Source organism: Pleurodeles waltl, chromosome 8 (genome assembly GCF_031143425.1).
Source record: "Pleurodeles waltl isolate 20211129_DDA chromosome 8, aPleWal1.hap1.20221129, whole genome shotgun sequence".
Classification (NCBI taxonomy): domain Eukaryota; kingdom Metazoa; phylum Chordata; class Amphibia; order Caudata; family Salamandridae; genus Pleurodeles; species Pleurodeles waltl.
In genome coordinates this window covers 1,191,389,088-1,191,416,491 of record NC_090447.1, presented here as the reverse complement: position 1 = coordinate 1,191,416,491, position 27,404 = coordinate 1,191,389,088, and the positions used below count along the sequence as shown (strand labels likewise).

Sequence of the window (27,404 nt, the reverse complement as noted above, 5' to 3'; positions counted from 1 at the left end):
AAACATAATTCATAAAGCAAACTATGGAATTATTTCCACTATGCAATTATGATCACCAAAATTTCAAATGACTTCTAGTGGTGAATTTGATCCTTTTCCCATAATTGTAGTACTCTTTTATTTACAAGCCTTTGCTAAATACACCCCAGACATCTAAAATGGGAATAAAAATGGGAATATTCAGAGACTATTGGTACAAATAGAAAGGACTGTGTCCTCATAGCACGTTTACTGACAGGGGGTTGGATGTTTCGGGGTAAATTCGCAAAGGCAAGTATGTAATAGAGTACTTCTGTAGTACTGCTTCCCATATTCCTAAATATTTTTATGAATCAGCCCCAGGGAGATCAATTAACTGAACATTTTTTGGCAGGTACTCTGACAACACTAACTATGCGTGTGTACTGGGTTAACCAATATGCCTCGGACCCCAGAGTGTTTTTTGGCCTTAATAGCTGACAAAGAGTTAGTGAACTTATGTAAACCTTATGACTGAAAGTTACAAAGACTTCAGGGGGGAGGGCAATGTTGCCCTTCCCCTGTGGACACACATAATACAAACAACATGGATGAAGTAGAAAATCTAGGAGAAGTCTGGTGATCTTGACAATTATGTAGCAAGTAATGTAAATAATAACTCAACAGGCGTGGACACCTTAAGACAGAAAACTGAAACTAAAATACTGGCCGCATTGCAGCCATGTTATTGACACAACCATCAATTATACACCAGGCGGTGTTTGTACATAGCACACGTTTGTTTAACCTTATATTTCAGGTTTTTGTCTCCCTTCCTCCACACAGGAACAAAGCAAACGACCCAAAAGAAGGGCGAACTGCCTTTATATTTTTCATGGTAAGATACAGATATATTTCCAGAGTTTGTCAAATGACAAAACCTGAGGTCAGTTGGAGAAAGGCGGCAAGTATATCTCAAACAGAAGTAACTTACCAGGATAGGCACATTAGCTCTAACCTTTGGCGTGACAGCTTTCATTTTATTTTCTTTCACTTCATTGTGATATTGCTGACGAATTTGATTTAATTTTCTCAGGTATTCCTGTAAGACAATAAATCTAAATTTAGTCGGAAAATTATATGCATTACCGTTCTTTAAAACAAAGTGCAGTAGGCACAATGTTCAGGGGCATTCTATACATGTTATGATTTATTGTCGCACGTGTACACCCAATGGAGCTTTTGGCACTATGAGAGGCAAACATTCTCGGTGTACTCTGCTAATCTGATAATTATTTAGCGAACAGCAATTTTGTAATTGCATTGGAAAAATATAGTAATGTTTGAATTCTTTTGACATTTAAGAGGCAGTGTGTTCCTGTTTGAAGCCACAAGAAATAAGAAATCAAGAACATTTAAGAGGACCCATATATGTTTAGCTAAAGTGACAACGAGGTGGCAACTACTCGCCTGAGACATTAATAATTCAAGAGAACTGACAGAGTATTAACAGGAAATATAAGCATGATAAAAGCATCCACCATGATTTGTGTTGAAATGGTCTTTGTCAGTGGCATTTAAGAAGAACCTCTGCTGATATTGTGGCAGGGGATGCACTGTTGTGACAACATAGGTAGCAGCAGTCTGCACCCCACTGCTCCCTCAAGTGCCTCTTAATGCTACACCTGTTCCCCACAAGGAAACTTCTGATGACATAGAAGTGAAGGACAAAGAATTAAGACAACTACAAATGAAATACTTCCAAGGGAGGGATAGCCTGTTGTTCCTTACAGCTCTTTGTGTAGCACATTCTAGCCTTCAGCATGCCTCTCGCTGCTGACTTAACTGTGGGGTAGGTGAACATAAAAGATAAAAAAGAACAAAGAACATCTATGTTTTCGCTAGGGGTTTGTGGTTTCTTAGACTGTAAAATGGGTGGAATAGTCCCTTATGAGGACTGACAATAATACTGAATGAAAGATTGGGTAAACCTGCTGAGGGTTGGAGCATGGACAATGTAAGAAATACAATGTGGAGGTGACAATCAAAACAAGTAGGGCAAAGGTTGTGGGTACTGATGAGGTTAGATATGATAATGTGGCCAAGTATAGGTGGTGGAAATGAAAAGAGCTAAAGCTTGACATGTGTGACAGCAGGGCATGTAGTTTAACAGAAGGAATGCAGATGTTCTCATAACTGAGGTAGTACAAGGTATACAGAACCAAGTAATAAGAGATTCAAAGAAGATGGAGTGCAGTGTGTTGAGAGGTGGGGCATGATATAGGTGTCAGAGGTCAGAAATCATTACATAACACATAATCTGTGAGCTTCTACAAAGCTGGAGGTGGGTTGATAGGTGCATTATGGGTATATGATTTTTGAGAATTTTATATAATTGTAAGAGATGGTGCTTGTCGAGTCCAACTTGGTAATGGTTGGAGTTGTTTGCTCAATCCAGTGTGCATCTCACTGCTACAACTTTCCCTGTCTAGGCAGTCTTTGATTACAGGGTAAGAGAGAATCGAACAGTGAGAGGGAGTGAAAGCAAGTAAGTCCAATAAATAGGTGGGGGTAGCAAAGCAGTCTGGAACTGCCATCCCCTCATGATCAGCCAATCAGCAGCACCACTGTGGTATGCTTGGAGGCTATCTCAATTTAACTGGTTCTTTGAAGGTGAGCCAAGCAACTCTTTTGCAGTTTTGAACTTACAGATTTATATCTCTCACTTGTACTTATCAGTATTTCTATGTTCCAAGTCAGGAATCACCCTCTGCAATTGCATGCAGAACCAACAACCTCACATTGTTAACATAATGCTTGTGGATGCTACTTGACTAGCTGAATAGCTGAACAGGTGAGACCCAAGCTTATTTCCATAATGTCCAGGGCTTTGAAGTGAGTGCAGAGATATAATTTCCATCACTCATGCTGTGTTCACAGTGGGCTACAGAACACATTCCCAAAATGACTTTTCTAAGCAAATGGGTTTTGTTGGCCAATAACCTGCAAGACTGCAATTTGACCCAAACACTAATAACACCCCTGAGGAAAATTGAAAATTGGACATGTTGCTTGCCCAAATACCCATATCTATATAGAGTATGACATCAATCCCAAACAATACCTCTTGGGATACACACAGGGGAAAAATTGAGCCTGAAACTTCTGTAAATGGCCCATGATTCAGAACTACTTATTGAATGTTCAGTCTACAAGGTCCAACCCTTTACACAGGTGGTGTTCTTGCACAAATGTGCTGTGGCCGTTGGTGAAGTAAATGTCGAGGATGTATGTGCTTAACATGTGCTTAACCTACCAACACAGGGAGTGATGGGTAACAACCTTAGCTTATTCCCCAGTAATGATTACAATCTCTGCAGCTAGGGGTCCTCTCTTATCTACGGAAGGTAGGGTAGCCCACATTCTTGCTCTCCATGCTGCAATCACATACTTTTTGATGGTTTCACACCTTGGGGATCAGTATAAGAAGGCCAGGAGTTCCACAAAGTCATCAACTGATGACCGCTATGCCTCTTGAAGAACAACTTGCCAGCAGCAAGGCTGAGTTCCCTAGAGAATTACGATAAAGAGATCTTAACTTTCTCTTTCCACATATGATGTTTTCTGACAATTTCTCCACTATTCCTCCAGTTTCATGTAAGCAAAAAATGTCCTCTCTATTCCTGAACTCTTAAAATTAGATGTTTGCAGTTAACCTAATGTTTTGGAACATGCTTCTCCCACCACATTTATCTTATGCCTGATTTTGAATTTGGCAGGCGGAAAACTCTGTCCACCAAACTTCAGACAGGGTGGCCGCCACCTATGCGGCGACCTCCCCACCAGAGTTATTATGGTTTTCCGGCTAGGTCAGCGGACGGAAACCTGTTTGCTTGCTGGCCAAGCGGGAAACAGGCTACAGCATTGTCTCCAGCTCGTTATCGATCCAGCAGCAATGCTGTAGCCAGCAGGGTGCACCAGCACCACTACTATGGTGCTAATCAAGGGGGCCCCTGCACTGCCCATGCCGAGTGCATGGGTAGTGCAGGGGCTTACCTGGGGCCCCCTGCAACCATTCTCTGCCAGCTTTTTCATGGCACTGCTACCACCATGAAACCACTGGCAGAGAAGGGGTCGTAATCCCACGGATAGCACTGCTTGCAGCGCTGCCCTAGCAGGTTATGACAGCCACCTACCACGAGACCACCAGGATGCCTGATCCTAGCTGAGCTGGTGGTCCCAAGGCAGCCTGACCACCAAGGTTGTAATATGGCACTCGGACAGTTTACATATTTTGAAAAGCACACTAAATTGAGTTATCAGGCAAAACGATCTACAGGAAGTTATGGAGGTCTACATTCTATTCTTTTTGTAGCAATAAAACACTTTTCTAAACCACAAAACACAGAACGACTGTCAGATATTTTAAGAAATTCTTATAAGACAAATATTTCTTAAAATTCACATAGTCTTCAATTTACTATTTTTCACTGCAGGAGCGCCAAACCCTCAGAAGTTTTGATTTACAACTTTTACTTTGAAAAGGTCACACAGATATATTGTTATTTGGTGTTCTTCTGTAGGAAACATAAGATGATGAAAGAAGCAGAGTTCCTGTCTCAGACATGAAATAACAAGAATGTTACAACAATCTCGAGAAGTATCACTAATGAAATCAAAATTATGCTAATGCTTATATTTCACCTGTTCCTTATCTCCATTCTTGATGATTGCTTGCTGTTGTTGCTCCATTGGTTGTTCTTGCTTCATTTCCTGCCGGGGAATGTGGTTATTCTGATGATCAGCAGTGGATGGACGAAGTCCCTGTACATGTGACATATTTTTGGTAAAAAATATTATTTGCAAGAAGAACATTAACTTTTTTTTTGCTATTTGCATATTTGCATTCATAACATATCTTTTCAGTTATCTTTCCCAACATCACTCACAAAATAGACAATAAATAAACACAGTGGCACAAGTCGACCCTTTAGACCAGAGCTGTCCAGCAAAAATGAGACCAAATGATTTTTGTGCCCACTTTTGCTCTAATACCAAAACCAACAAAAGTGGCCCTCGTTCATCAAATTAATCTATTAATTAATTTGACATTTCATGTTATAGATCTCACAGAGGAGAGACATATTTTGATTATTCTATGTTTAATGTAGAACATAATTTTAATAAATAAGTACCTATTCATGCCCCCTTTAGGGATGGATAATTGAATTCCATCACCACCTCCTTCTAAAAAATAGAAATACAAAAATACAATGGACAAATTAAAAAAAGATTTTAAAAAAATGTGTGTGTGTGTGTATGCATATATATATATACTGCTGCTCTCCACTTACACTTGGGAACTACCCAGAATTCACTCTTTTTTTTTGCATAACTTCTGCATCACACAAACCCTGAAAGGGCTTTGTTTTGACTTATCCTGGGTGCTCCCTTGTGTCTGGACAAAGCTAAATCCCTCTGAAGAGCTTCAAGAAGGGCGAACCACGTGTCAGGGGTTGCTTTTACACATTCCAGGTTGGCTTGGATGGGATTTTACCAGTCAAAAGCTGTAATACTGGGCCTGAAGTGGTGAATGGCTTTTGTCATTTTGCAGCTCGGCGAGGATGACACTGTCAATCCTATGCTTACAGATTTTGCTCTACAAATGGCAAAAGACTTTGGCGGTCATTACAACATTGGCGGTACAAGCCGCTTACCGCCGTGCAGAAGACGCCAACACACCGCCGCGGCTGCGGAATTCCGCCACAGCTATTATGACCCACATGTCGGAATCCGCCAAAATTCCGACACCCACACAAGTCCGCCACACCAAAGGTCAGTGATAAACTGGCAAAAACAAAACCTCCACCGTCACGCCAACAGAAATACGCCCACACTATCACGACACACGAATCCACGTGGTGGTCTTTCAACCGCGGTATTCCATTGGCGGTACACACCGCCGCGCTCAAAATACACACACTCTTACAAAACACAGCCACATTGGACAATTCCAAATACACACACCTGATACACATACACACACCACTCCCACACACCCATTACAATATAAAACACACACCCACATCACCCACAAACCCCCACAACAAAAAATTCTGAAAGAAGGCCAGAGAGAGAGCACCAGCAAGAACAACAGCATCCACAGGCACACAACACCATCACCCACAGAACTTCCACGTACCTCACACAACACACCACTACAAATCAGCACACTTATCACCACACACTCCACCCCACACATCACCTACACCACCCCATGGCCCGGCAAAGACACCCCAGGTTCTCGGAGGAGGAGCTCAGGGTCATGGTGGAGGAAATCGTCCGGGTAGAGCCACAGCTATTCGGAGCACAGGTGCAGCACACCTCAATTGCAAGGAAGATGGAGCTATGGCGAACAATAGTGGACAGGGTCAACGCAGTGGGACAGCACCCAAGAAATCGGGAGGACATCAGGAAGAGGTGGAACGACCTACGGGGGAAGGTGCATTCCGTGGTCTCAAGACACCACCTGGCGGTTCAGAGGACTGGCGGCAGACCCCCACCTCCTCACCCACAACTAACAACATGGGAGGAGCAGGTCTTGGCGATTCTGCATTCTGAGTGCCTCGCAGGAGTAGGTGGAGGAATGGACTCTGGTAAGACAAATCTTAATTATTACATCCCCCACCCTACCTGCATGCCATCACATACCCCAACCCTCACCCTCACCCCCAGCACACCAACTCCTCACATATGTTCCCAACATCACAAACCACCCATCCCAACACCAAGCCCTGCATGCAACAACAAAGCATGGACACCCATCACTAAAGCATGCCCACTGCACATACCCATAAAACCCCCTAAACCATCCTCACACAAGGTCCCACACAGGAATGCAAGCACTGGGGTACACGGTCACCCACCCATTGCACACCATGACACACACAGATGTAATAACCATCCTTTTATACCCCTGCAGGACCCCTACCCAACGTCACCGGACAGGAGGGTCCACACATGTCCACACCACCAACAGAAGAGACCCACAGTGATGACAGCAGCTCTGTCCAACTGGATCTAGATGACCAGCCCGGCCAATCGGGGACCTCTGGACAGTCGGTTCCCCTCACCCAGTCACAGGCCACCACAGACCTTCCCCCCTCTGGAAACACCAGCACAGCACCCACCCAGCGGGCCCATACCTCCGTCCCCAGGACACGTCAATCAGCAGTGTGTCCACCACTACAGGGAACCCAGGATAACCCACCACCCCAAAAACACCAGGGACCCGGGGGCAATGGTAGTGGGCACACGGTCCAGGGGACAGAGGCCCAGGAGCACAGGGGAACTGGGAGGGCTGCTGTGCGACATGGGGCGGACAGGCCAAGGGAACCCACTCTCCACGAGGCCCTCTCCTCCATCATGGGAGCATACCACCACTCCCAGGAGACAATGGCAACGGTACTGGCCAAGTTTCAGGAGACCCAGCGCCTGCAGGAGGAACAGTATATGGGTTTCAGGGAGGAACTCAGAACCATCAGCTCCACCCTGGGCACCATCGTAGGGGTGCTGAAGGAAGTACTCAACACCAGGAGGGACACTGCGGCACTACAAGGGGCCCCCGACACTAGCATGGACGATGAACTGCCCACCACCTCCGCCGGTGCTAGTGGACAGGATGCCCTGCCACAGGACCACCACACCAGCACCCCACCCCCTGCAGAGGGAGAACCACCCCGCAAACGGTCCCTGAGATCCAGGACAAATCAGATTGTCATCCTACTGTCCCACTTTGTCACCCTGTCCATACTTTAACTGCCCCAGCTCCACTTCCTATGCCCATTTGGGCAACGCACCGTGAGACTAATAGACTTGGCTCTGCCATGGACATTCCTCCGCCATCACCCCTCACCATTTCACTACCCCCTCCAATATTGAGCACTTAAATAAACACACTTAAAGCACAAAACAATCTGGAGTCTGTCTTTGATTTGGAAATAGTGTATTAGCAACTACAGTTACAAAATGCTCTTTCAATTGTAATGTCACACAGCTCTAGTCCATGAGGAATCTAAGCAGATGTCACACAGTGGGACCCACATCTGTGAAATCGTAAGGGAAAGTGACAACTCAGTGACAATACACTGGGTGAAAACGACACACAGTAGAGAGGTAGTAGTGTTAATGTACATGTAGTAGGCAGGTCTGTACTCTTACCTGTGTCTCACTGGAAATATTGCTGGATCACTGAGTCCCTGTTGTTCATGTCTTCTTCCTCTGCTTCCTCCTCTTCACTGTCCACAGGCTCCACAGCTGCAACAACACCGCCATCTGGACCATCCTCCTGCAGAAAAGGCACCTGTCGTCTCAAAGCCAAGTTATGAAGCATACAGCAGGCCACGATGATCTGGCACACCTTCTTTGGTGAGTATAATAGGGATCCACCTGTCATATGGAGGCACCTGAACCTGGCCTTCAGGAGGCCGAAGTTCCGCTCGATCACCCTCCTAGTTCGCCCATGGGCCTCATTGTAGCGTTCCTCTGCCCTTGTCCTGGGATTCCTCACTGGGGTCTGTAGCCATGACAGGTTGGGGTAACCAGAGTCACCTGCAAATATAGAGGAACAACTGTTAGACACGCACTAACCTGGAGGGATATCCCCAGACCCAAAGAACCATTCCCACTGACTTGCCTCCAAGTGCTCACCTAATAGCCACACACGGTGCCTCTGGAGTTGACCCATCACATAAGGGATGCTGCTATTCCGCAGGATGTAGGCGTCATGCACTGAGCCAGGGAACATGGCATTCACATGGGAGATGTACTGGTCTGCCAAAAATACCATCTGTACATTCATAGAATGATAACTCTTCCGGTTTCTGTACACCTGTTCACTCCTGTGGGGGGGGACCAAAGCCACATGGGTCCCATCAATGGCACCTATGATGTTGGGGATGTGTCCCAGGGCATAGAAATCACCTTTCACTGTAGGCAAATCCTCCACCTGAGGGAAAACGATGTAGCTCCGCATGTGTTTCAGAAGGGCAGACAACACTCTGGACAATACGTTGGAAAACATAGGCTGGGACATCCCTGATGCTATGGCCACTGTTGTTTGAAATGACCCACTTGCAAGGAAATGGAGCACTGACAGCACCTGCACTTGAGGGGGGATTCCTGTGGGATGGCGGATTGCTGACATCAGGTCATGCTCCAACTGGGTACACAGTTCCTGGATTGTGGCACGGTCAAGCCTGTATGTGATAATCAAATGTCGCTCCTCCATTGTCGACAGGTCCACCAACGGTCGGTACACCGGAGGATGCCACCATCTCCTCACATGTCCCAGCGGACGGTGCCTATGAAGGACAACAGCGAGCACAGAGTCAAACAACTCAGAGGTACGTACCCACAGTTTACCCAGAACACCAAACATACACAAAATGTGGCCTGTATGTGTGTTAAGTCTAGGCCTAGGTATGTGTGACGCAGTTGGAAATGAAGCCATGTGGGCCCCTGAAATGGCGGCTGCCTGACCTCTAAAGTGGGACAATGGGATGTGAGGTAACTGCGCTGGCGTTGTACACAGTCGCTGTAGGCGGTCAAAGACCGCAGCACAATTCTGCATTGGTTAACATTGGACCCTATGGGTCCCAGGAGCCAATGCCGATGTATGCCGGCGGTGACGGTACGCACCGCTGCGGACGTGACCGCCATTTTCTATCTGTTCAATCACTCAATACCTGATCTTCGACAGGAGAGGACCTACACTGCAAGTGCTGCTGTGACCTCGGTCTGGAAGAGACAATGGCTCGAGTGTCTGGGGAAAGGGCCCCTGCCTTCACATCGGAGGAGTTGGAGGAGCTCGTGGATGGGGTCCTCCCCCAGTACACGCTACTCTACGGTCTTCCAGACAAACAGGTAAGTACACAGGGAGCATGTTGTATGGGCTATGCCTGTGTGGAGAGGGCTGGATGTAAGAAGGAAGGGGGGAGAGTGCTGCATGCATGAAAGACGGTGAATGCATGTGCCACATGGCAAGGGTAGGGATAGGGGCCAATCACTTTGACGGTGCAGTTGGTAATAGCTTCTCTTTTTCCCCTGTACATTTCATGTAGGTCAACGCCCACCAGAAAAAAGATATTTGGCGTGCCATCGCCAAGGACGTCCGGAGCCTGGGGGTCTATCACAGACAGAGCACCTACTGCTGGAAAAGATGGGAGGACATTCGCCGCTGGAGCAAGAAGACAGCGGAGGCTCAGCTGGGGATGGCCTCCCAACGTGGGAGGGGTGCCCATCGCACCATGACCCCCCTGATGTTCAGGATCCTGGCGGTGGCCTACCCGGAGTTGGATGGGCATTTGAGGGCATCACAGCAGCCACAAGGGGGTGAGTACACTCTCATTCTGCAGACTTTGCGCGCAGTGGAGGTGTCTCGGTGGGGGAGGTGGGCTGTGGGTTTCCCTAGGCCAGGGCGAGTTCTGTAGGCAAGGCCCCTCCGTAAGGCAGGCCATGTGGCACCCCAGCCCACCTCTGTAGAGTGCCAAGTACACATAGTCATGCCCATGTGTCATCTATGTGTGCAGATGTCGTCCATAGCCTTGTAGGCCATTTCCCAGGAATTGAACAGTGGAGCCCAAGAGCGCGACGTACGGCAGGGGGCTTCTGTGTCTGTCGTGTCTGCCAACGGTAGCTGTAATGCATGCACTCAACATGTCTTTCTTCTGTCTTCCCCCCCTTTTTTGTGGTCTCCCTGTTCTTGTGTGCATTAGCATCATCAGGCGGAGGAGAAGTGGCACCGGAGCTCGAGGGAGCTGCATCCAACATGGCCCTGGAGGGCGACACTACGGAGTCTGAATTCACCAGTGGGACGAGGGCGAGGGGAGCTCCACGGCGGGGACAGGAGTTGACACCAGCGATACAGACTCGTCCTCTGATGGGAGCTCCCTTGTGGTGGCGGCAACATCTGTGCCCCCGCATCTACAGGTACAGCCGCCACCCCCCTACCAGGACCGCCCTCCCAGCAGCCCCTCAGCCTTTGCCCTGTGCCGGCTCACCCAGGAGGACTCAGGTCCCTCACTGTTGGGCAGTCTACGATTTTGAATGCCATCCAGGGTGTAGAGAGGCAGTTGCAACAGACAAATGCATTCCTGGAGGGCATTCATTCTGGTCAGGCGGCCCTTCAGCAAGCTTTTCAGACTCTGCCATTGTCCCCATCTCTAGCCTCCCCCTCCAACTTCCTCCACCCGACTCAATCCCCTGTACCTCAGCCTATCCCAAGCACACCAACAGACCAACATGCACACACCTCAACACCCAAGGGAAGCTCAGGCAAACATATGCACCACACATCCCACAGGCACTCACGCAAGCATCACACACATGCAGACACACCAACATCCACTGCCTCCACTGTGTCCCCCTCCTCCTCGTCTCCCTCCTCCCTCCCAGTCTCGTCTACACTCACACCTGCATGCACTTCCTCTACAGCCACTACGTCCCTCTCCAGCACACCCACCCCCACACCCCGCTCACATGCAGTCACCACCCCCACTACCATTCACACGTCCCCTGTGTCCTCTCCCAGTGTGTCTGTGACGCCCCGTCCCAAGATACACAAACGCAGGCACACACCCACCCAACAGTCATCCACCTCACGACAGCCTCCAGCGCATGCACCTTCACCCAAAGTCACCAAACGTACACCTCCTACAACCACCACCCCTTCCTCCACTCCCAAACCCACTCCAGCTACCCGTCCCAGTGTGTCCCAAAAACTTTTCCTGTCCAACCTTGACCTCTTTCCCACACCTCCCCCACCCCGTCCGTCTCATAGGTCCTAAACTAGCACCTCAGCCACAACATTTTCGGGACCAGTGGTGCCTGTAGTCACCGGAATCTGGAGTGCACCGGCCACCAGGGCAGCCAGTGTGGCACGGAGCCACAGCACAGACAGTCCCCCACCTGTGAAGCATCAGAAGTTGGCCAGTGCCCGGCGGGAGAGGGGGAAGACTCCAGCCACCAAAGCTGCTCCCAGAGGTCCCGTTGGGAGTGTGGAGTCAGCTGTGACACCTTCCAAGGTGGGGAATGGCCAGAAGAAACCCGGCAAGTCTGGGAAGAGCAGCACGGTGGAGAAGACCGCCATCATCCCCGATGCCCAGGAGGCCACCGCCAGCATCAGCCCAGCTGCCCAGGAGGCCACCGCCAGCACCAGCCCCGCTGGGCCATGAAGGACCGCCAGCACCAGCCCCGCTGGGCCATGAAGGACCGCCAGCAAAAGCCCCGCTGGGCCATAAAGGACCGCCAGCAAAAGCCCCGCTGGGCCATAAAGGACCGCCAGCAAAAGCCCCGCTGGGCCATGAAGGACCGCCAGCAAAAGCCCCACTGGGCCATGAAGGACCGCCAGCGAAAGCCCTGCTGGGCCATGAAGGACCGCCAGCAAAAGCCCCGCTGGGCCATGAAGGACCGCCAGCAAAAGCCCCGCTGGGCCATGAAGGACCGCCAGCAGCTGAGACCCTGCACAGGGCACCGCCATCTCAAGCACCGCTGAACAGGGCACCGCCGTCTCAAGCACTGCTGAACAGGGCACCGCCATCTTAAGCACCGCTGAACAGGGCACCGCCGTCTCAAGCACTGCTGAACAGGGCACCGCCGTCTCAAGCACTGCTGAACAGGGCACCGCCGTCTCAAGCACCGCTGAACAGGGCACCGCCGTCTCAAGCACCGCTGCACAGGGCACCGCCATCTCAAGCACCGCTGAACAGGGCACCGCCATCTCAAGCACAGCTGAACAGGGCACCGCCATCTCAAGCACCGCTAGCCCATGAGCGGCAGGGGCACTGACGCAAATGAGTCCGTCACGGGGTGAATGATGCACTCTGGGCACCATGCCCCTTCCAGAACCAGTGGAGACTGTCATCCACTACCTCTGTCCTTAGCAGGATGAAGCACTCTGGGCACCATGCCCCCTCCAGAACCAGTGGAGACTGTCATCCACTACCTCTGTCCTTAGCAGGATGAAGCACTATGGGCACCATGCCCCCTCCAGAACCAGTGGAGACTGTCTTCCACTTGTGAGACTGTGGCTTTGCACTCCCCAGGATATGGCAGTGGGCAACCCACCCACTGTAGAGACTTGTGAGACTGTGGCTTTGCACTCCCCAGGATAAGGCAGTGGGCAACCCACCCACTGTAGAGACTTGTGAGACTGTGGCTTTGCACTCCCCAGGATGGAACAGTGGGCAACCCACCCACTGCAGAGACTTGTGAGACTGTGGCTTTGCACTCCCCAGGATGGAACAGTGGGCAACCCACCCACTTTAGAGACTTGAGAGACTGTGGCTTTGCACTCCCCAGGGTTGAACAGTGGGCAACCCACCCATTGTATAGACTTGAGAGACTGTGGCTTTGCACTCCCCAGGATAAGGCAGTGGGCAACCCACCCACTGTAGAGACTTGTGAGACTGTGGCTTTGCACTCCCCAGGATGTAACAGTGGGCAACCCACCCACTGTAGAGACTTGTGAGACTGTGGCTTTGCACTCCCCAGGATGGAACAGTGGGCAACCCACCCACTGTAGAGACTTGAGAGACTGTGGCTTTGCACTGCCCAGGATTTAACAGTGGGCATGTGGCCCCCTCGTGGATTTGGCATTGTGCACTCAACAGGCTGAGGTGCCCCCCCTTTTCCTCCCCCTGAGGTGCCTGTTTAGTTGCTCTCTGATGCCCCTGCAGTGTTCTCTCCGTCATGGTCGGGGATCTTGTGTGGGCCTCGCCCATACCGTGTGGTCCCAGTGTTCCACAGACTTTCTTAGTGCACTACCTGGACTACTATGCTTGGTATATATTTTGTACATGGTGTATATATATATTTCTGCCTACTTGCTTTTAATATATTACAATGGTTACACTCATTTTCGATTGTCTTTGCATTCTTCCGGGGAGTTTGGGGGGTGTAACTGTGATGTATTGATATGCATTAGTGTGTGTGTTGTAGTGGGTGAGGGTGGGGGTGGGGGTGTTGCATGTGTGTGTCCCTGTTTTTTGCCTCCCCTGTGTCGTAGGTGCAGTACTCTCTGTGGTCTTCGCCGCCGGCGTTGGTGCTCCTGGTAGAGGAGCAGGAAGTCTATTGCAGGTAGAATTTGGAGTTCCGGGTCCATGGCGTCCTCGTTCCTCGTGGGGTGTGTAGAGGTGAGCGTTTTGCCTTCGGGATTCCTGTTTCCGCCGTGTTTTTATCCGCGGTGAATCCGCCCCGGAAAAGGTGGCGGATTGGCCTGTAATAATAGTGTGGGCGGTACACTGTCTCCCGTCTGTCTGTTGGCGGTGACCGCTGCGCTGTTTGATTGTACCGCCATGGCGGTCGGAGTGTTAAAGTGGCTGTCTTTGTTGGCGGTTTCCACCACGGTCGTAATTGCAATTTTTTTACCACCGGCCTGTTGGCGGTCTTACCGCCGCTTTAACACCGACTGCCAGGGTTGTAATGACAACCTTTGTCCCTATCTAGCTTGGCGTGGATAGCACTGTGCTGATCCTATGTTTAAAAACTTTGCTAGATAAACAGACAATTGAGGTGTTGTATGGTGCTCCTTACTGGAGCTGCTCTCCACCTAAACTTGGGAACTACCCAGAGTTCTCTCTTCTTTTTTGCATAATTTATGCATTACTTTCACCCTGAAAGGGCTTTGTATATATATATATATATACTGTATATATAAGCAAGCCCAAGGGCTAAAGAATAGAATATCCTGGAAGTGCAGAGTCCCCCTAATGGTTTTACAGAATAGACTCATCCTTCAGATTCAGTACCGCCCTCCATAGCTCATATCGTGTCGAAGTTTTGGTCCCCTTATTAGCGATTCATGGAGACCATCCTCAAAACTCGATAGATATCCATCAATTCGGGGGTACTAAAATGGAATGGAATTGCACCCAATTAATCGAAAAACTACATATACTCATCTCCCCAGAAATAGTGTATCATTAATTCTTTGAAACAGAGAAACAAATGTTAATATTGATTCCATAACATATAAACCTACTTATCAGAAGCGAAATGACAACATCAATGTCATATATAGATGAGTGAATCTCAGTCCCATATACCAAGTTGTTTGATCTTAAGCCTATATTGAATATTACATTTAATCCATAATGGTTCATTACCAAATAATAAAAAAAATAGGGAAATCAATCTTCATAGAACTGATTGTAAATCTGGATTTCCAAAACCACTTTATGCAACATCTAAACACAAAGTTACATAATGTAGCTTATCATGTAGGCCTTTTGTAAGGAAACCCATGTCGTTTGACTAAATCAAATATACTGATCAAATACATTTCCACAGTTTTCCTTCGCTGCTTGCCAACTGTGGGGCATTATAAATAAGCTGAAATAAAAATAATGCAAGTATGTATATATGTTATGAAATATCTCCTAGCCTTTTTACAACTCATGGGCATGAGCGTCAATTCGCCAAAATGCCAGGGGAAGCAGAAGTGACATAACAAGCGATTAGATCTTTACTTTTACTCAAACACACTTTTACACAGTCACACATGCACACACTCACTCTCATAAACAGACTCTCACCGCAAGCATGCACACATTATACATTTACAAGTATGTTTACTTGCCTCGAATGTCAGTGAGGGTCATATTCCACCTAGTTGTACTCTATTCTTTATTAGACTAATAGTGAAAAATATATTATCCACTATTAGTGTAATAAAATGCTGTCAGAAATCAAGTAAAACAATGTCTGCAAGGACGAGCTGCCTCTGTGCTCCTGGTACTGATTTTGCCACTTCTGAGGCCAGGGGTCCCAAATGGAGTACAAGGGGCGAGGCAGGGCGATCCCTAAATGATGTCCATGCTCATGGGGAGATTTTGTCAATATAATTAATTTAGTCAAACGATATGGATTTTCTTACAAGTCACTGGAACAAACCAAGTTTTTGTACAGGACAATATTAATTTACTACACCTTGCTCGAAAATGCACACAAATATTTAGTTTTTTCATCTTGGGTTTTTACTTAATGTTGAGACTGTTAATCAAGGTGACATCACTGCAGTTGACAATGTGGATTCCGAAACAAAGAATTAGGAAGCCATATTTGATTGCTCCAATCGTACCATTCCACCAATCCAGAATATAGTTTCTGAAGCCTTCTTAGTGTGAAACAAAATCAAAACAGCGTCAGGGTGGGATCTTAGCCTCTGTGTCTTTAATAAAATACGGATTTTCTGCCCACCAGGCTGTGGAAAATCTACATTTTATGGCATGGGAAGGAGGCTACCATTATGCAAGTTCAAAGTGATATGTTAAAACATTATCAATTGCATTCACAAAAGGCCTAAAATAGCAAGCTTTGAACTTGTTTTCATTCGACCAATCTGCAGCTCTTATGATATCTTGCAGGTTGTCAAACAGCACAAACGCTTTAGAAGCTGATGCACCCCTAACCGAATGAGCTCCAAACTTACTAACACCCACACCTCCTTCTCTCGTGACCTCTTTCACCTATCTTGCCAAAGTCTGGGTTAGAACTGCTTTATTGGTCCATCTGTAAGAAGTCGGTAATTGTGCAACATTGTTTCTCAAACTTTCAGTTCTCCTCATACTCTTTCAAACATTTAACCACCCAAAGTCTATCATTCAATACAAAATAAGGATAGAAAACAGATGTAGATAAGGTTTTCTTCTTCTCTTAATGTAGAAACAAACACCCTCTGGTTTATAGGCTCTACTTGTAACGTCCAGAGTCCTTACATCAGAAGTCCTCCTGAAGGACATCAGACAAAGTAAAACTGCCAGTTTGTAAGAAATATGTTTTAAGTGATAGGGTAGAGTAATCGTCCCAACTCATTAACACCTGTAATACCTGACCGACATCCCACAATGATGAAACCTTCACAGTAGGAGGATTGAGGACTTGCATACTACGCATAATCTTTCTTGTGAGTATATTCTGTCCCACAGACACACCATCCACTAAGCAATGGCTGCCACTACCGAAATCCCTTTGCTCAAACAATCTTCCCAAAAGTAATTTGCCCAATCTGCTAGACCCTTCAAATAAGGTCCACCCATCTTGTTGACATACCTCACAGCTGACACATTGCCCACAAGGAGCATCACACAACATTTCATCATGCCTTGGGTAAAGAAATGCATTGCAAATGAACCTGCCAACAATTTCAAGCAATCAATGTGTAACTTATTCTCCTGAACTGTCCAACTTGCACCCATGGATGAATTCTGACATCTCGCTCCCCCATCCTTCTAAACTTGCATCTGACTCTATCACTATTTCAGGCTCCTCCCTGAAAATTGCCTTGCCATTCCATGCTTCTGCATTATTGAGCCACCATTTCAAATCCTCAATAGATTCCTGATCTAGAGATATCATCTGGGAGTATGATTAATTGGTTCTTAAACATTTGGTTTTCAGTCTCTGAAGGGCCAGATAATACAATGGTCCTGAGAATATCGCCTGAGTAGTTGAGGATAATAAGCCCAGAATCCTTGCCAAAACCTTTAAAAGTATCACCTTCATCTTTAACACTTTCCTCAACTCCTTTCGTAGCTTCTTTAGTTTTTCCCTTGGTAACCTCAACTCTGCCTGGTCCTTGTCTACAACAAAACCTAGAAAGTGGGTTTGCTGACTTGGGGTCAAAGATGATTTCGTTTTGTCTATCATAAAGCCCAGATGTTCTAGTAAGTATATATATTTTTTTTATATGCCGTAAAAGTATATCCTTGCGCTGGCCCATTAATAGTATGTCGTCTAGGTAGATAATTAGTCTCACTCCCCTCATCCGTAGCCAACTTGCTACTGGACGAAGTACTTTGGTAACGCACCAAGGTTCTGAGGAAAGGCTGAGCAGAAGACTGCAGAATTGTCACAGCTCTCCCATCCATCTGAACTGGAGATATCTTTGGTGAGGTGGCCAAATCAATGTAGGCAAATATGCATCCTTGAGATCTAGGGGGTCATTATGATCCCTGGCGGTTCAGCCCGCCATGCCGACCGACGGAGGGTAAAAAGACCGCCACCAGCATGACTGGTTGAACCGCCATATAATGAACACATGGAGGGCCGTCTATCCACCGCCAGGCTGCCTCCCACAGGCAGCCTGACGGTGGAAGGAATCATCATCCGACAGGGCAGCGCTGCTGCCCCTCGGATAATGATCCCTACAGCCACCAGCCTTTCCCTGGTGGGTTCCCCCGCGAGGGTAAGGCTGGTGGAAGGGGTGCTCTGGGGTCCCCCTGGGGGCCCCTGCACTGCCCATGCACTTGGCATGGACTGTGCAGGGGCCCCTGTGCAGTGCCCCATCGCGCAGGTCACTGCCCAATTTACGGGCAGTGATCTGAGCGACGGGTGCAGCTGCACCCGCCGCACAGAGGCATTGACAGCGGCTCCATGTGGAGCCACCTGCAATGTCCCAGCCAGGCATTCTGCTGGGCTGACAGGAGGAAACAAGGTTTCCACCCACCGGCCCAGCAGAATGTTCTTTATGCGGCCTGCAAGGTCCTAGGGGGGCTGGCGGTCAGTTAAATGACCGCCAGCCTGAACACGGTCGTAAACACCGCTGTGTTCATAATGAGGGCCCTAGTCTTGTTGACCAGTCTCTATTCCTTAACACATCTCTTAACAAACAAATTCCCTCCATCCTGAAGTGGTGATACTTCACCCATTCATTCAAATCTTTTAGATTTATCACTGGTCGCATACCCTTGTCCTTCTTTTTGACCAGGAATATATTTCTGATGAAACCCATCCTTTACCTGCTGAATGGCCCCTTTTGCCAACAATTACTGTACCTCTTGAGTCACCAGCTTTGAATATTTCTCTGAAAAAATATCTCTTGGGGTGTCTTTGCCTGAACCAGTGTATCTATATACTCCAGTTGGTATTCCCTGACAGTTTCCAAAACCCAGGGATTTTGTGTCACTACTGTCCAATTCCCACAAAACTGGGCTAACCTGCCTCACACCTTCATAGGGATATATGAAAGGCCTGTGAATCTCAAATCTATTGATATTTCACTTTGTCCCCTATATCCTCTGGAGGACCTGCCACAAAACGTTTGCCTCTGGAGGCAAAAACCTTGGTAAGATCCAGAGGATGTCTGGTTGAATCTAGCACGTCCTAAATAGGGTCTTGAGGAAGACTGTCCTTGGCCTAGGAAACAACCCCTCGTTCTCTCAACCCTTCCAAAAACCCTAACCTGAAAATCTTTCTTAATGTATTTTTGCGACTTTTGTATGGAGCTAAACTTCGACGTATTTAGCCATGTCTTCAATTAAATCATCCCCAAAGAGGCGTCCCTGAGAGGAAAGACCCCCTTCTTTATTTGCTAATTCAATCAGATTTGGATCGATTTTAAGGGAATACACTTCCTTCTTTCATTAGACAGTGCAGTATTATCACTGCCCAAGTGGCAAATGTTTCTCTGCATCCACTGGTGTAACTCGTTAGCATCTACCGGAATATCATTTAAATAGGCATCTTCATCCATTTCAAAGATTTTTGTTAGTGGGCCAATTATGTCCAAAAGTCGATCTTGGCAGGATTTTAAACCTCTAAGACCTTCCTTGGGTCTTTCCTGCTCGTATTGATAAATGCCACCACTTTGGTATCCAAATCAGGGGTCATAGCAACCTTATCTGGTAGGGAAGGACTTGGGCACTCAGATCTCTGATATGATCTCACTTCTTTAGGAATCTCCCTTCTTAACCAGAAGGAGATGTAGTCAGCCACATGCTTTGAAAGTGTCCATTCAGGGAATAGAGAATGCTTTACTTAAAGGAGTTAGAACATCTCATCACCCAAAGGGCCAAGTATGCCCATATTTGACCATAAGGCCTTAGATGCCTCCTCAGATGTTCCCATTTTCTTGATTTCCAAACCTTTGCGGTCGGAGTAAAACTCAGATCCAGTTCTGGTTCAGAAAAGTCATCGCTGTCAATGGGTACAAGAACATTTGGACCTTTATCCTGCCCATCCACAGTGCCAGAAGCACTAAAACTCTGACCACCACCACGTGTCAAATCTTTGCCTGTCATTTTGTATTTTTTTATTTTTAGCATTATGTTCAACACCTGAAATTCTTTTTCTTAGGGTCTTACCTACCCAAGCTGAACATTCTGGCTGATCATCAGGTTTAGAAACTCTATACTTTTTAGATAAAATATCAAATTTCTTGTTCATGGCGTAATTTAGTGACCCCATAAACTGCCATAATACCTTATCAACCATCCCCTCAAGCTTCTCCACTATTTTCTGTTCTAATTGGCTCTCGCCCATCCCTGACACCCCAAGATAACTTTAATAATAATATATGCCCAATAGGAAGTTAATTAATAATGTGTAATTAGAAGAAATGCATAGGGAAAATATGTTTACATCCAGCCAAAAAAGTCTATATCTAGCCCCAGGCAATGAAGTTTGAAATGGACTACAACTGCCAATAACCCTCAGTGTGGTTTAAATGATCCATTGTTTTTTTGCTACCCATGCCATTCCAGTTTGGACCCAGCCATATGCAAATCAGTCTTGACCCTGTTCCCCATGGGAACAGTCCAGCCCGAACTGCCAGGCCAGGTCTTCCCTGGACTAGAAGCAAGCATCCTGGGACCGGTTTCGGGGTTTCACCCCTCTTCAGCCAGGCTAGCTTGAATCCAGTGGCAGGGAAGCACAGGACCCACGTCTGGGCATACCCTACCTACTTAGGGCAACAAATGCAAAAAGAACAAGTGATGGACGGAATGCTGAACAATGTCAAACATTCACCCCCAGTCTGACTGGGGGTGAATGTTTGATTTGCTCTGCATTCCGTCCATCATCTTTTCTTTTTGCATTTGTCGCCCCGAGTGGGAAGGGTATGCCCAGATGTGGGTCCCGTGCTCACTGCGCCACTGGATTCAAGCTAGCCTAGCTGATGAAGGGTGATACCCTGAAACTGGTCCTAGGATGCTTGTTTCCGGTCCAGGGAGGACCTGGTTTGGCAATTCGGGCTGGACTGTTCCCATGAGGAACAGGGTCAAGACTGATTTGCATATGGCTGGGTCCAACCTGGGGTGGCGTGGTGAGCAAAAAAATGATGGATTAAACCCAGATCTTTGTGATTGGGGGTGAATGTTTGATTTGCTCTGCATTCCGTCCATCATCTTTTCTTTTTGCATTTGTCGCCCCGAGTGGGAAGGGTATGCCCAGACGTGGGTCCCGTGCTCACTGCACCACTGGATTCAAGCTAGCCTAGCTGATGAAGGGTGATAACCCGAAACTGATCCTAGGATGCTTGTTTCCGGTCCAGGGAGAACCTGGCTTGGCAGTTGGGGCTGGACTGTTCCCATGAGGAACAGGGTCAAGACTGATTTGCATATGGCTGGGTCCAACCTGGGGTGGCGTGGTGAGCAAAAAAATGATGGATTAAACCCAGATCTTTGTGACTGGGGTTGAATGTTTGATTTGCTCTGCATTCCGTCCACCATCTTTTCTTTTTGCATTTCTTTTTGCACTGGAAAAGAATAGAACATTTTGCCAGACTCACCACCTGGATATGTCTGTCATTCAGTGTCTACTTACCAGCTGTTTTTCAACTTTCAGTTTATACTGGTGTGCTTCCCACCGTCTCTGGAGATAATCTGCACACCTGCATAATAAACATTACAATATATTTATAATTAACAGGCATTTTATTTCAAAGTGGCAGTCTAACTACCTTCGTTAACCACATAATCAATACAATTTACAGATAAACCTCCACTATGAAAGTTTATGCAGTACTACTAGAGAGAACCTTACTGATCTGTCCATAATGGCCGCCAGGCCTTGTAAGTTTCTTAGGGCAGCATTGTCTATTTTACCCTCACCAGTCATCACCCAAAGGCTGCACCAATCTCTACCGAACTTTGAATTCAGCTTCAATTCAGAATATGACTCTTGGGGCTAAATTACAAAATATTTTTGGCTCACGCTAATTGATCTTTTTGGTAGTAAGTAAAACAATGTTTGCGGTAAACATCTTTTACCACTGTATTATGAAAAAAGATTTCGGGAAGTGGTACTACGTGACAACAATGTTTGCGCATATTTATTGTGGTGGTGACGTTTTTATGTTGTTTTTGTATTACATTCATGCATTGTGTTTGTGTACTTTACCTGTTGCATTCTATTTTGACTGTTTTGTTGTATTGTGCTCTGTTACGTTTTGTGTTATGTTGACCTGTGTTGTGTTATTGTGTCATGTTCTGTTGTTTACTTTGGGAATGTTAACAAATGCTACTACATTTAAAGTCAAAAGCAGCATACGCCCTTCAAGTTACAGTCACAAACAGCCATTTACCACAGTTTGATTAAGTAAACCACTGCTGCTCCGGCTTTTCGACTATTTAAGATACCAGTCAGTCCAAAATTGGGGCAGAGACCTGTCGTCCATTAATGCCTCCAGTGCTCACTTTATGTGAAACTTCCCAGGAGCCATATTACAGAAACTTAACACTGCTGCCTAAACAGGGCAAATGCATTTTACATGGTTTTGCTGCTCAGGTATGGAAGAATATAGCAAACACATTGCTTAAACCCTTACAAGACAGAGGGAGATTACTAATCCACCATATGTCCTCCCAGGTCAGACATCCTTAACACAAAAGGTATGGTGGCATAAATTCACACAGACTGTTGCCCCAAGGCGGGCAGCATGCTAATGACACAATTGTTGTCCAACAGGAACACAAGGGAAGATTCTCCTTATGGAAGAAGAAGCCTCACACACATATTTGTCTCATGCTTCATCATTGGCGACCTCTCCCACCCTGGTAGGGCAGTGCCACCCTGGCGGACTTGACCTCCTGGTAGATCCAGAGTGGAGGGAGTTCTTAGATAAAAGCTACTGGACAGACAAGGGAGATCCAGACAGATTAAAAATACCGGTAATGCTGAAAGTAATGGCTCAGCCCATCTCAGAAAGCCCTTTGATCGTTCTGGATCTGATGAAGCTTGTTCAGGTTTTTCTTGGAGGTTCCAACATAGAGGACGTTGCTGTAGTCAAGTCTGCATGTGATAAAGTAGTGTGTCACAGTTTTCTGGCAGTCGGTTGGTATCCATCTGACGATCTTTCGTAGGAGTCGGAGGGTGTGGAAGCAGGTGGAGGCGACTGAGTTGACTTCCTCAGTCATGGTGAGCGTTGAGTCGAGGATGACGCTGAGGTTGCGTGTGTGGTCCGTACGGGTGGGGGGTTTGCTGAGTGTTGAAGGCCACCAGGAGTCATCCCAGGCCGACGGTGAAGGTCCCAGGATAAGGATCTTGGTTTTGTCCAAGTTCAGCTTGAGGCAGCTTTCCCTCATCCAGGTGGCTACTGCTTCCATCCCGTCTCTGACAATCTTCCTGGCTGTTGATGGTTTCTCGGTCAGGGAGAGGATTAGTTGGGTGTCATCAGCGTAGGAGACGATATTCATTGCGTATTTTCTGATGATGGGGGCCAGTGGGATCATGTAGATATTGAATAACGTGGGGCTCAGCGACGATCCTTGAGGTACTCCGCAGCGGATGTCAGTGGTTTCTGATTGGTGGGGCGGGAGACTGACTTTCTGTGCTCTGCCTGTCAGGAAGGAGTGAATCCATTGAAGGGCCCTGACTCGTATGTCTGCTGTGTGGAGTCTGGCACATAGTGTATGGTGGGATACTGTATTGAAGGCGGCTGACAGGTTGAGGAGGATGAGGGCTGCTGTCTGTCCTTGGTCAAGGAGGGAGCGAACGTCATTTGTGGCAGGATGGTTTCGGTGATGTGGTTGGCTCTGAATCCTGATTGGGAAACATCCAGGATGTTGTTGTCTTCGATGTGTTATCGTAGCTGAGTGTTGATTGCTTTCTCTGCGACTTTAGCTGAGGAGGGTAGCAGTGAGATGGGGCGGTAGTTCTTGAGGTTGGTCAGGTTGGCTGTGGGTTGCTTCCAGTCTTCAGGGTAGGTTGCTGCTTCTAGGGAGCAGTTGATGGTCTTGCAAAGTTCTAGTGCGATCGTGGCGCTGGCCATGTTGAAAATTTAATGTGAGCAGGGGTCAGCTGGGCTCTGGAGTGGATGCTGCTCATGGTGGAGAGGGTGTCGTCCGTCGTGAGGGGGGTCCAGGTGTGCACGAGTCGAGGGGGTTTGGCTGATCCTGGCGGGGGTGTAGTTGGTCGGTTCAATGAGTGTTGGGGTCCAAAACTGTCGTAAATGTCCTTGATCTTCCTGTGGAAGAAGAGTCTGTCGCATAGCTCCTTCTTCTCCAGCCTCCTGCATGAGCGCTTTGATTCCTAGAATGCGGGGGTGAACCAGCTGGCTTTTTTGGAGGAGTGTTTCCCTGTAGTCATTCAGAGAGGGGATAGGATTTGCAGGTGGTGATCCATTTGCGGACATTCTGGGCTGAGGTGTTGGTGTCTGTTGCGTCAGGGGGAGGATAGTTGTTGAGGGTGCTGGTGAGTTGCTCCTCTGAGATCTGGTTCCATTTTCTGTAGGCGGAGCGTGTTGCGTGGGTGTGCGCTGTGGCCATGGAGATGGAAAAATGGATGCAGTGGTGGTCGGTCCAGTGTAGTGGGGTCAAGTCGCTGTTGATGACTCTGCTGCTGGTGGAGAAAATGGGTTCGAGAGTGTGTCTGGTGGTGTGCGTTGGTGAGGTAACCAGTTGATCGAACCCGATTGTGTCCAGGTTCTCAAGTAGTGTTGCGGTGTTGTGGTCGCTGTGATCGTTGAAATGGAAACTGAGGTCGCCTAGGAGAAGGTAGTTGCTGGAGGCAAGAGTGTGGGGGGCTATGAGGTCGTTGATGGCGTCGCTGGGTGCTGGTCATGATCTGGGTGGTCTGTAGATGAGGGTGCTGTGGGTGGCCGTCTGTCTTTGGGGTGGTGTGCACTCGGAAGTGCAGGTGCTCCATGATGGGGATGAATTCCTGTGTGTTTATCGTCAGTTGCAGAATAGTCTTGTGGGCAATGGTTATGCCGCCTCCTGGTCTCGAAGGATGGTACTTGCGTAGCAGCTTGTAGTTTCTGGGGATGGCGATGTCAGGACCGAATGTTGTGTTAGTCCATGTCTCAGTGAAGAAAGCGATGTCCGGGCAGGTGCTGTCTATCAGGTCCCAGATCTCCATGCTGTGTTTGGACAGGGGCGGACATTAAGGAGGATGCATTTGAGGCAGTCCGGAGATGGTTCTGTTGTTGTGATGATTGCCACTTGGCGTGCGGAGAATGTGAGGCAGCAATGGCGGCAGGAGAAAGGTCCGTGAGTGTCGTTGGGAGAGGCAGAGTGGCAGTTGCTATGTCGTCCGGGGTTCAGTGCGTGGAGGGTCTCAGCATTGTATCAATGGGTGGTGCGAGATCCAGGGTCCATGGCGCTGGGCGCGGTCCAGGTGCGGCCGGGCGCATATGGGCTTTCCTTTGGCGCGCCATTGGTGCGCCGTGCAGCAGCCAGTCTTAAGAAGGGGAGGGGGGTTTGGTCAGCTTGGAAGCAGGAGGGTGAGAAGTGCTACGAGGGCAGAGGGTGAGAAGTGCTACGAGGGCAGCAGCAGCAGGGAAGCGAAAAGGAGAGTGAAAGAAAGAAAAGGAGAGTGAAAGAGAGAATAAGAGAAAATGATGAAAAAGAGGCAAAGTAAAGCAAAAGAATGAAAAAAGAGAAAAAACAGACCTGACTGACGCCTCAAACACAGGGCTCTGTGAGGAGACAAGCAGCAGCAACAATGGCCACGCAGGGGAAGCGACGGATGCTGGCAAAAAGGTCAGTTCAGTAGCCCCTCACTGTGCCACGGCCACCCTTAATAAGGGGGGCAGGGTGGGTTTGGTCTGCTGGGAGGTGGGAGGGCGGGAAGCGCTAGGAGGACAGGGGGCAGGGCAATGGGGGCAGCAACTACGGGGAAGTGAAAAGGAGAGAAAAGGAGAGTGAAAGAGAGAAAAAGAGACAACGAGGAAAAAGAGGCAAAGTAAAGCAAAAGAATGAAAAAAAGAAAAAAACGGAAAGACCGGACAGACGCCTCGAACACAGAGCCGGCAGGCTCTGTGAGGAGACAAGCAGCAGCAGCGGTCACGCAGGGGGAACGACAGACGCTGGCCAAAAGGTCAGTTCTGGTCTTACTTGAGAAGTTTGACTCGCCTGCAATGTTTTCCATGAAGACACATTCAAATTAACTGGTAAAGTATCTGCATTTCTGCAGTAAATTCCATCAAGTCCCTCTACAATGTATTATACTTCCTGCTATTTCATTGTACGTCAGGCCTCTCAAATGCGTCATGTGAGTGGCCTGGCCAAATTATTTTATGCAAAGGGGACGCAGTTTACAACCACTACAGTAACTGGTAATTCAACCTCTACTATTTAGAGGTACGATTTCAAGTGAAAATGTCAACATTTTATCATAGCCAATACCTTTTAAGATGGGCTTTTAACTCATGCTTCAAACTGCTGTATCAAATGATTAGGGATATGGTAGAATTTGCTACTGTTAAGCGCCCCAGTATCTTTGCGGAACACTGGCTGCCCGAGATAAACAGAGGAGAAACATCACTCACCACTGCGGATGCGCTTGCTGTTCCCTTTGCCCATAATACTCGTCGGCTCTTTGGTTCACCTGAGGAACCAGTGGCTGCTCAAATGGCCTCTTCTGTATGTTGTTCAGCTGAGCATAGTAGTGGCCATACTGTCCACAGGGAACAGCAGCCGGCCGTCCTCCCATCTCCACCTGGGGGCTCCAGTGCTGCAAAAACACAAGAATAGAAGAGGGGAACTATAGGCCTGTGGAGGGTTTCATTCAGAATATCAAAGACAAATGTACGCCTGATTCAGAGACTTGTTTGTGCCACTGTGTGTCTAACAGATCATCAACTGTTGTCACCGGTATGCGCAAATGCCTAGATCCTGGTTCTGGGACACATGATCTGTGGACATTTATAGCTGCAGATGGACATTTCAGATGCAGAAATCCACTTCAGAATTGTATTTTCCGAAATTAGGATTTTGGGGTAGTTAAGGGAATATGGGTGTAGCCAATGGAGATTCAAGTGGGTAACCAGGGGTTACGTTGGGAAAACCTGGTATTTCGGAATCTACTAGGAAATTCGTAATCCGATTCCCACTCAAAGTGTAACTACTCTAAAACAATGTTGGAATAGATGTGCATTCAGGCTGAAAAAAAACCTCCAAACACCTCCATGTTTTCTATGGTATTTAGGGCTGCATGTGGAGGAAGTTTCCACTTCGATACATACCCATTTTTAGGTAGAGACTACAAACAGCTTCACCTGAGTATTAGGCAGGCCTATTGTTTCCGAGAAATAAACAGAGCAGGCTTTGAGTCAGGCCCTTGCTCACGATTGGATGGCTTTGTTTTCTACCTCAGTTGTCTCCCCTTCAATGGATTTCCTTCCTAGTCATGTGTTTGTCCCACTCAGGAATATTTCTGTTTCACATTGT

At 47.7% G+C, this 27,404-nt stretch overlaps 1 protein-coding gene across 2 annotated transcripts in view; it reads right to left on the bottom strand.

The window, feature by feature from the left end:
- Positions 1-27,404, bottom strand: part of LOC138250508 (serine/threonine-protein kinase Nek5-like) — a 350,116-nt gene that overhangs the window by 101,181 nt on the left and 221,531 nt on the right. For both annotated transcript variants that reach the window (XM_069205454.1, XM_069205455.1), the window contains exons 12-15: positions 26,504-26,688; positions 21,559-21,625; positions 4,663-4,782; positions 953-1,060 (exon numbers count right to left, since the gene is read on the bottom strand). In XM_069205454.1, coding sequence (XP_069061555.1) covers positions 953-1,060; positions 4,663-4,782; positions 21,559-21,625; positions 26,504-26,688 — 480 coding nt within the window. The remainder of the gene's footprint in view (positions 1-952; positions 1,061-4,662; positions 4,783-21,558; positions 21,626-26,503; positions 26,689-27,404) is intronic.